The 11172-nt window shown below is 40.1% G+C and overlaps 1 protein-coding gene across 1 annotated transcript in view; it reads left to right on the top strand.

The window, feature by feature from the left end:
• The window catches only part of SAP30L (SAP30 like), an 11912-nt gene extending 1163 nt beyond the window's left edge, over positions 1 to 10749 (top strand). Inside the window, exons 2-4 of the mRNA XM_035105725.2 lie at positions 1367 to 1489; positions 4285 to 4383; positions 5953 to 10749. Of these exons, the coding sequence (XP_034961616.1) occupies positions 1367 to 1489; positions 4285 to 4383; positions 5953 to 6078 (348 nt within the window). The 3' untranslated portion in view covers positions 6079 to 10749. The remainder of the gene's footprint in view (positions 1 to 1366; positions 1490 to 4284; positions 4384 to 5952) is intronic.
• Positions 10750 to 11172: the final 423 nt, after the last annotated feature.

Genomic DNA, 11172 nt, shown 5'->3' with positions numbered 1-11172 from the left:
TGCAGATTAGGGAAGACAGCATCATGTCTGGTCGAGGTAAGAAGCTATAACCAGTTCTGAGCTTTTAAGAGCAAGGGTGGAGGTGTCTATAATGCTATGTAAATATATAGCACTGGTATATAGAGCACATTTATTTATTTAGCAGTGGCAGTTTGAGGAACCAATAAAACATCTACTTCTTTGTCAAAGGCTATACAGTATTACGGTTTGTTATTGACACTGTGTGGCATTACTGCTGGGAGCTGTTGTATGTACAGTATTTGTAATTGACTGGTGTGCCTGTGCAGATTTCAGGCTGTTGCCTTGAAAGGGCTGGTTTTTAAAAACCTGTTAAATCTCCAACCCTGAAGTAAAAAAAACTTTAATATGATATAGCAAACACACAAGAGTTCTGTGGAACTGTAGTGTGAGCTTTCATGGATGTTATCAGATGCCTACTCACTAGAATGATAACTGTACTGCTCTGGAAACAATGAAATAGTCCTCAAGTCTCAAATTGTGGTTAATGAAATTTACTGCCTCTTTGTCCCTGCTCTGTACATGCATTGAGCAGCTATAGGCTTAATAGGTAACTGATGTGCTGTCAGACTCAAAAATAAGTAAGTTATACATAAGTAAGTCTGGTATAAATTTACCTTTATATTTCTAATTATAACAAACCCCTCACTATACTTGGTGTCATGTTATGTAACTTACCAACTTCCAACACACTTGGTTCTTTTTCTTTTGCAAGCTGATTTGTAGACAATTATGCAGTGACCCAAAACTAGGAACTAATGCTCAGTAAATACTTTTTAAAAATTTATCAGCTCATCTTTTGGGGTTCGGAGTGCAAAGTCCCATTCTGAAACTATAGAAGGGGGGCAGTTCCCTTAATTTCTGTTGGAGAAATAAATTCACCTGCTCCATGTGCAGCTCCAAGTTCTAAGCCACGACTTCAGTTTCCCAGTCTTCAGCTTATTTACTTCTGCAAGTCCTTAATGGAGGAACTGCTTCCCTTTCTGGCAATGGGAAGGCATGTGGATGGGAATGAGTGGAGAACTGTTTCCTTAGCGTGGACTGCTGTTAGCACTACTGCAGCAGTAGTTTTTGTGCCATAAACCACAAATATTTATTTTTAAATGAACTACCTTTGCCCCTCAATATTTCGGGACGGAGACAGGGTGGAGTAGACCCCACGATAAATAAGTGGGTTGCTGGTATTCTGCCTCTCAGCAGATCCACCCCCTCCCCCAAAAAGTCCAAGTCTGTGCTAGTGATATTTTGTAGCTTAACTAAATGTAATTTCTTCAATGTAAACTTCCACTCTGCTATATTGTGACCACTTTACTATTTCACTGCATGTTGTTGTTTTTTAAATTGTTAGGTAGGACACCTGTATATATGCGATTTCCACAAGAACTTCATTCAGAGTGTTCGAAACAAAAGAAAGAGGAAGACCAGTGATGATGGGGGAGACTCTCCAGAGCATGAGATTGATGTCCCAGAGGTACGTAGCATAATTAAATTGGAGATTGTTGCAATTTCTGTTGGACCCTGATTGTATGCTCATTCATCTTGGTCAATCTCGTGGGGGACAGTTTTCAGCCTGAGGGTTGCAGTTTCTCATGGACAACCTTCTGTAGGCCACATGCCAGTGGTGGGTGGGGCCAAGGCAGTAATGGATGGTGCAATAAGTGTAATTCCAAGGTTTCTGCAGCCACACCCCACACCTCCCTCTCTATCTTCCATCCAAGCAAGCAAAAGGCACACTTCAAGGATACATTCCAGTCAGTTAAAAGCATTTTATGAGGGGGCAGAGCCACAATGTAGCCTGGGGATAGAGTATGGAGTGGGAAGGGTTGTGGTCTGGAAATAATCCCAAAAGACCTGAAGGGCCACATTTGACCACCAGATGTGAGGGTCCTCACTTCTCATCTACAGGTTGAAGGCTACATAGTAAATAAGTAAGATTATAATGCCTGTGCCTTCACCTCCAACAGCCTCTTATCGTTTAGGAAAATTAATTTTCGGAAATTTAATTTGTAAGAACAGGTTGCTTTTGGAGAAAATAGAACTCTTGTAGGCTACACACAACTAATCTGCTTTCCTGCAAAAAATTAGTGTATTTTTGTACTACTCTATAAAGAATCTCTCCATCACATTTTACTATTATATCCCCATCTGTGGTGATTCTAACTCATCTGGTCAGCTATCTTAGGAAAGACCTGTGTGTCAGGAGTTGTTCTGGCCTGGATACTGTCACCAGGTCTGCTCCTAGAATGGAACTGAGGGGTAGGGCAAGACAGCCAGAACTGACATGGGTCAAAAGTGGCTACTCTTTTCGACAGTGCTAATCAGCGTAGACAGAACTATGCAACTGCATTATAAGGACTGTGACTTGTGCTTGAGCTTGCTTCTCCCTTTCCCTTGTGTGTCATGCATTTTTAGACTATGAGCCTGAGGGTAAGGACCATCTTGGTACTGATTTTTTAAAGTCACTCAGAGCCTTTTGGGCAGGATATAAGGTAGAGTATAAAAGGCTTAAATCCTTTATAATAAAGTCCCTGTGTCTCTGCGTCCAGTCCCTGTGTCCGTGCTACTGCGCATGTGCCCCACGGACACAGGGATTGGACACAGAGACTTGGAGGGCAGAGACTGGCCCCATCTCCGCCTCCTCCCGCTGTCCCGAGTGGCGACGGCCTCCTCCACCTCCCTTCTCCTAAGGAGAAGGAAGAGGCCTCTGCCACCGCCTCCCGCAGCACGCCTCAGGTAAGCGCGCCGCCCCTCGCTCTCCTGCCTCCTCCCGCTGTCCCAAGTGGCGACGGCCTCCTCCACCTCCCTTCTCCTTAGGAGAAGGAACAGGCCTCTGCCGCCGCCTCCCGCAGCGCGCCTCAGGAAAGCGCGCCACCCCCTCGCTCTCTCGCCTCGCCGCCCCACGTCACTCTGCCACAGCAGGGAGGTGGAGGAGGCCATCGCCACTCGGGACAGCGGGAGGAGGCGGAGGAGGGGCCGGTGGGCCTCAGGCGCTCGATGGAGGCGACGCCTGCGCAGTCCCAGGGCTTCCCCTCCGTTTCCACCTGGCTAGTGCCCGTTTACTGAACGGGTTGAATGACACTAGTAAATGATAAATAAGCAAGTGACAAGCCTGCTCTTTGTGACATAGATTTTCATAAGTTATGATGCTTTTTGTACTTCTCAAATTATGATTGAAACACAAGTAATTAAAAATGTAACTTCTTCAAGGGGCTATATTTTATTTAGTTACTGTAGTTAGTTATAAAAACATTTTTATACTGTTTCATAAAAATATACCACAGCGTTTTACAGGAGTATAAAAAACATAAAACCAGACAATAAATAATAAAAAGTTTAAAGCAAGTTAAAAGCAAAAGGAATTAAAACAAAATCAGTGGCTCATCTTGGGGGACACACTCTTAATTGCCTGCATAAGCCTGGTGGAATAGAAAAGTTTCCAACAGGCATTTAAAAGTTGGCACAGAAGGCATTCACCTGTACATAGCAGCATATCAATAAAAGAAGTGCTAGGGATTGTTTGAACATCAAGTTGTATTAACTTTGGATGAAAGTTAAATAAGGATATAGGGTTGCATTCAGAATTCCCCTCAGTGAGTTGAAGGGCTCCTGCAGGAGGCGGAGATTTTTACCAATTTTACGCTACCACCACCCATATTTACTGCAGGTGAGAAGGGTAACTGGTGGAATTTTATCTCCCTCCCTCCAGCAGCCTATGAGCCAAGTTAGAAACCAAGGCTTACGCTGAGTCAGACTATTGGTCCACCTAATTTAGCATTGTCCATGCTGACTTATAGTGGTTCTCGCTCCCAGAACAATCTGGTGATACTGGAGATGAAACACATGATTGTCTGTGTGCGAAGCATGTGCTCTACCACTGACCTTTGGCTTGCCCTCTCAGAGGAACTCTGGATCCAAGCCTTAATCTTTTAAGAGGGCAAATAAGAATAGTCTAATGTGACCCTGCTGTATCACCAAAGAAATGACTGGGATAGTGTATTCTCATCGCTGCACCAATATGGTGGCTACAATCCAGAGAGCGCATACAAAATGGAGAGACCATTCTGTTGAAAGTACAGGGAAGTGAGGTACTTGCAGAGCTGTTGGTGTCCCACTATTTATATGCTAGTTACCTGTTTTGTGTATCTTGAACAGGAATTCCTTGCCTTAAAACAGGTGATGTTTCTTACAGGTTTCTTCTTAGAGTAGATGCATATTTTTAAAAAAGACTATGCCTTTTAATTGTCAGTCATGCCATCTTTTTTGCAGGTTGACTTGTTTCAACTTCAGGTAAACACACTGCGTCGTTATAAAAGGCATTACAAGTTGCAAACCAGACCTGGCCTGAATAAAGCTCAGCTGGCAGAAGTAAGTTGGCTAGCAAGCTTCTGTGCTTTCATTATATGAACCTTGCTTACCCACCACAACCAAACCTATTTATTTTTATAGTAATGCTGACTTATAATTGTAGCTACTTATTGCAGTTACACATTGTTAGTACAGTGGTACCTTGGGTTACAGACGCTTCAGGTTACCAATGCTTCAGGTTACAGACTCTGCTAACCCAGAAATAGTACCTTGGGTTAAGAACTTTGCTTCATGATGAAAGCAGAAATCGCACGACGACGACGTGGCAGCAGTGGGAGGCGCCATTAGCTAAAGTGTTACCTCAGGTTAAGAACAGATCCAGGTTAAGCACGGACCTCCAGAACGAATTAAGTTCTTAACCCGAGGTACCACTGTATAGCACCACTGCCTTCAACCGTATACTTAACGCTTCTCAAAGGGTAAAATGTGAAAGGACCTGGAATGCTTCAGTTGATAAATTAAGCTGAATTTCTTCTCTTATTGTTCAAGGTTTTTTTTTAAAAAAAAACACATCACCAAATAATCTCTTGTTTACATATGTTGCATCAGTCACATGTCATATTAATCCATAGTTTAATTTAATATGAAAGAGTAGCATGCTTGTGCACAGCATATTGCTCAAGTCCCTGTGATGCTCCCCCACTGCTCCTTGCTTTCCTGAACAAAGGGAAGAGTCTAGAGGCTGGCCTGCCATTACATATGAACCAGAGTTTGTTTGTTTTACTAACAAAATATGATGGCAAGTTGAGGTTTGTTCTTAATTTACTTTTGCCTGTGTCTGTGTCTTTTGCCTGGCACAGGAGCATTGACAGTTAACAAACTGAGGATTTGATTCAGTACTTGGAAGTGTTGACCAATACCTAAATTACAGATCCAGAAGAAACTTGCGGGAATTGTGGGCAAAAGCACATGTTCGTTTAAGGAAATTATGCTTTTCTTCCAGGCCATGCTTTTTTCACCAATGCTATCATTATTGTTAATAAAATTGTATACCACCCTTCATCTGAAGATCACATGACAGTTCACAACATCAAAATACAAAATGAGAACCCAAAATACATAGTACAAACAAAAACAAACCAATACCCTCCTCACAAACACCAGGCTGTCAACCAGGCTAGAAGTTTTGTATGATTTATCAACTAACATCTATAATTGTTCAAGTGGGCAATCTCTGTTTTATATTGTACATCATTATGTTTCTTAGGGGCTTCTGCAAGGTGGTGTTATGTGTACTATAGATTCATTTTCTGCTTTGCATATCATAGGAAATATCAAGTTGTTTCTCCCTAGCGTTCCATGAAATATTAAGATGAAATTTCAAGCACATTCAACATGCAATAGACCTTGAAGAGCCAGCTGTGATTAAACCACAGCCAAGGGATAGGGAGCCTGTGGTCCAGATGAAGTCCAGGTGTTGGACTACAACCCCACGATCCCTGACTATTGTCCTGGCTGATGGGAGTTGGGAGTTGAACAACATCTGGATGAATGCATGTTCTCCATCCCTGCCACAGACCATGTGCTAGCTCCATTTTACAAAACTTTCTCATTTTCTTGTCCTTTCAGACTGTCAGCCGTCACTTCAGGAACATCCCAGTGAATGAGAAAGAGACACTTGCATACTTCATATACATGGTAAAGAGTAACAAGAGTAGGTTGGATCAGAAGTCAGAAAGTAGCAAACTTGAATGAAGATCAGGCAGGTTTTGGACACAATCATATGTGAATTTGAAGAAGCATCGGGTGCATTATGAATACAAAAAAGTTAACGTTTTTGTAAATTAAAGTGCAAACTAGAAATTATACAGAAAACTTTTGGTCCAGAATATTAGAATACATGAATATATGTGATGATTCCAGAATTTTCAAAGCCTAATACATACTTGACTGAAGGGATGAAGATCAGAGAAAAAAATCAAGAAGTCAAATATAATGCCTGTCCACAGGATTAAAATTAATCTCTTGATTATAAGTTACATGTGATATGAGTTCAGCATTCTTGAACTGGATCATACCATATCCATATAGGGCTCTAGGACTTACTTGGTCCAGGTCAGGCATGGCGCTGGAATTTTGATTCAAAAATCTTGATCTGGGGTTCCTGTTTTTAAGTGTGGTCACCACTTGTATTCAATACAGGATACACTTGTATGGGTGCTAGAAGTTTTTAAACCTCACCTTTTTGTATGTATATGGTCTTGATAGAATACTAAAACTGTCCAACTCTGCTTATTTGCTACTAGAACCTCTATTTTGTGAATTCACAAAAGTTAAAATGTTAAATGTTAAGGTGTTTGGTTTTTTTAAAGCATTTAATTGAGAGCTATTAGAATTTAGACATGCTATCCAGTGCTCTTGCAAAGTTCAATGCACAAATTTTATTCTGTTTTTTCACCATACTAAAAATTGTTTTATTTAAGTTACTGTGGGCCATTGATCAATATTTAAAGCACCAGATTAACAGCACAATTTTATATATATCTACTCAGAAGTAAGCCCCATTGAGTTCCACTGGTCTACTTCCAGAAAAACGAGTGTAGGAGTGCAGCCCAGGTCTGTAACCAAATATTCAGTTATAGGCCTAATCTGATCTTGGTTAGGCAGATATCCATTAGGCCTATCTGATGCTTTGACATTTGAATGCACACAATGCAAAATAGCAGTTATGATGTCTGTAGACATGAATATGAGCTGATGTTAGCAGTGACCTCTGCTCACTCTAATTTTTGGAAATGAGAATTAGTGCCAATCCACTTCTTTCTCCTACATGTAGCCACCTGAAATGTGCAGTGACAAAGTTACCATTGTTTAAATTTCATGTTGCTGTTCACCTTTTATCCAATCCAGAATTCCTTATGCACTGCACATGCGTACAGCTTCCTCATTTTCTTCAGTGGAGGAGGCAACACCATGGTCTAAAATAAGTCAACAACTTGTGGCCTGCTAGCTTTGGCTTGCAGGTGCCTAACTTCTTATGTCCTGGCCAACAACATATACAGATTATTGACCTCTTGTTGGACTGCTTAACATGAATGGTGAACTGTATTTTGCTTGGTAAGTTACAAGTTACTCTTGCCTGGTCTAAAGTAAGACTTTACCGAAGGTCAGAGTTGTAACACTCTGTTTCTTGTAGTTTTCGTATTTTTTTCACATTCAACTTGGAGACTATAAGCATCATATCAGCCCTGTGCTGCTCTGGTCCTTGACTTTGTTTTAGAAAAGCACAGATTTAAGCACCTCTGAAATCCATCAGTCTTGTATCCAAGTAAGAGGTGAGTGTATGATGCAAGATGCCGAAAATCTACTCCAAAGATAATTTCTCAAATGATAAGGTGATAGGTAAGCATTCAAGAGTATTTTGGCATCCTAATAGTAGATCTCCCCCCTACCCCAAACTCATGTTATGATTAACTGTGTGGAAAGATACTGCTTATTCAGGCTTACATTTATTTGTTGTGCAATGCAGCCGTATCTTCTTAAATACTTTTCAATCTGACAAAGCGCATGAAAAACTAAAATTGGTCTCAAAGATGCAACACTCATTTGCAATGGTTTGTTTGTTTATGTTGCAAGTAGATGCTCAAGAAACAATAAGTATGCATCACAAATACACATTCTCTCAATTAATTGGATACCACCATTAAATGTGGTTATTTTCAGGCAGCTTCAGCAAAGGGTATGTCAATTTACCATGTATTTCCAACACATACACCAAGTGCCACTTCTCTTTTCACTGGGAAAAGTGAATTGAACTGGCCACCAGAACACAATCTTTATAAGCAGAAGCTTGAGGACATAGTTTTTTATTTATCTTCAGAATATTCATGTTTGCAGTTAGAGGAATTTTGCCATGGTCATCAAAAAGACACACACTGTATGCCTCACTTCTAGACCAAAAATGTACATTTTTTTAGTGTTAGGTCTCATTTTTTGTAAATAAATAACTGCAGGGTTTCAGCAGCCAGCTTCAAAATGACTATGGAAAAATGCAGGTGCTACCCCTTTAGGCATGGCTTTGGAAATCAAATCAAGGAAATCATTCCCCCAAATAAATTAATTGATGTAAAATGTAATTGTTATTCATTATACAAGCAGATCAGCAGTTGCTGATATCATAATTGTTGAGTCCTGTTGTAGTTTAGAGACATATCTATATGCCTTATTTTCAGCTAGACCAACAAGGGTTGAACAAATGTCATGGCAGACAAAATAAGACATTTTCATGGTTTGTCATGCTAGAAAGGAATCCAGCTCACAGCAATATCTATATTCAGGGAGAAGCCTGTGATTCTTGAACATCTAGTGTAGAATCACCAAAACTGCCATAATGCAGTTGCTTAATGTAATGGCAGATTATGCTGCATGCCATTTAAGGAAATTATCCAATTCCTTGTGGTTTTAATAAAACCTTCATCAGCATTTTTGAGCTTCAAAGGATGTGAAGGATATTCTAAAATTAATAGAATATGTGAGAACTTAGTCACATTGACATGTTCGTTCGTACAAACTGGTGGGTTGCATTTTATCTTGATTCTTGTCAACTATATAGTTTACATGGGGTTTAAGCTAGTCAGCTACGAATGTGGCTTGGGTGTGACAGTTCACACGTTTAAGATTAGGTGTGGGGGATTATATTGCTGACCACAGCTATACTGAATGAAACTTAACTCCAAGGAAGAAGATATGTTTGAAACCTTCAAACTCATTCAAGAACCCACTTAAAGCTAGCAGAAGGGCCATCATTGTTTTAATGGGCTTTGCATCAGAGCCAAAGAACTTAATGTGGCACATCTTCTCTAATGAAGTTAACCATCAAATATGGTGGTCCTCGGTGCATTAGTTGTTGTAGTTGTAGTAGTGCAAGGATTTTTGTTCATCCCTTGAATTGAATGAAGGAAAGAGCAAAGTGATGGGGAATGTGCAATGACAATTATAGCACTGGAATGACACTTTTATGAATACATTGTGCAGTTGATTAAATAGTCAGAAACTAAATCAAGCAAGTCCAGGTGTGTTTCTGCCATATAAATGTTGCATATCAAACTCCTGCATTAAATTTCAGATTTTGTCTTGCAAGGCATATCATGAAATACAATTCAAAAGTAAGTCCTGCAGTTGTTCTTGCAGAACTCCTGAGTCTTAGATTCATAGACTAATTCAATCAAACATTTTTCCCCCTACAACCTGAAATATTTTATCAGTAAATGTATCTGTGTAAACGTCAGCAAAGCCAAAGTAGCTCATGGCAAGGATATTTTTTCAGATTTTCGAAAGCAGACTTGAAAAGCCGTGAGCAAGATATATCCCAGAAATGCAGCAATTGGTGACTTGTCTTGAGAGAGAACTTACTAAAACAGTATTTTGAATTTTGTGATAACTATATATTAGCCAAATGCATTTTTTGTGGGGGGTGGGTGGGTTTGGGAGCCTTGCACTTTACCTCATGTTGATAAATTCTAATGTAAATAAGATGGAACTCCTTGGCATATTAGAAAAAAGCATTTTGATAAAGTTGTTAAGACTTAAAAGGCGGACTGTTGTATTCAGTGCACTAGTGTCACTTCGCCCTGTGTGTTGAGATGAGGGACAGGTGAATCTTCAGGACAGCTATTCTAAAAGAAGTATCTCAGTACTGGAACAATTGATTAAAGGGTCCTGCTATAATGAAGCAGAACATCAGTGTTCCCTCACTTGTAATATCCCACATGCTCAGTTGTGAATCTAAGGGTGTGCTTGGATTTGTTTGTTTCTTAAAAGTTTGATAGTGGTGCAGGATAATTCTTGCTCTTCTGTAGAATTTACCTATTCTCATTTATTAATACCTTAGATGTTGAATTTCAAATGTTTCTGGAGGGGAAGGGGCTCATGCCTTAAACTCAGAATTTCAATGAAATGCTTAGCAATAGTTTTTCCCTGCTGGTTGTTTTTGAGGTGTTTTTTTTTAAAAAAAAACAATTTTCAAACATGAGCTTATGGAGTTCGCCTTTTATTACGTTGCCTTCATCCCTCCTTTCTTGTCCTGATGCGCACTAGAAAAGCATGACAACTTACCTGCTAATCTGTGTTTTCACCCCTTTGACATATAACAGGCTTACTGGAGGAAAACAACTTCCCATCGCCATCATTCATTCTGGTGGGCCTTCAGTGTCTTGTTCTGATCTTTATGTCAAATGTTTTAGGCAAGCTTTCATTGTGAAATAATAACTGTGTACTCTTAAAGTGACTTACAGTGAAACTGTAGAGTTCTTTTCTCTAAGATGTATAGTGTATCCTTCCTTCCACTGTAAGTTAAAACTCTGTGCTGTTGGACAAAGATGTCAATGCCGGAGGTGCATTTTTAATAAATGATCAGTTTTGCTGGTTGCAGTTTTCCTTGTAAATGTACTCACTTATATGTGTTCATACTATGTTTGCTGAAATATTCAAATGATGGGCATAGGAAGACACTTGCATCACCCATGCGGGAAGAAAAAGCAAAAAACCTTTTCTCAACTTCAGACATCTTGTACTTGACCTGGTCATACCCAGTTGCTTACCAGTATTCCATATTTTGAAAACTGAAAGCTTGGAAGCAAATAATATTAGGTACCTCATGGTGCCTGCCAACTGACTTACAATTTCAAGTGCAAGCAAATACCATGGACAGGCTGAAGAGCAGTTGTCTGGTGGTGCAAAGGGGAAAAGGTGGCTTCCCTCAGTGACAAATAGCAAATGGCGTAGTGGATAGAGTGTTGTGACTAAGACTGAGGAGATCAGTGTTCAAGGCCCAACCAGCCAAGAAGCTCA

The sequence above is a fragment of the Zootoca vivipara genome, chromosome 2, assembly GCF_963506605.1.
Source record: "Zootoca vivipara chromosome 2, rZooViv1.1, whole genome shotgun sequence".
NCBI lineage: Eukaryota > Metazoa > Chordata > Lepidosauria > Squamata > Lacertidae > Zootoca > Zootoca vivipara.
Note: the sequence above shows the minus strand (reverse complement) of the source record. Positions and strands in the feature narration are given on the sequence as shown.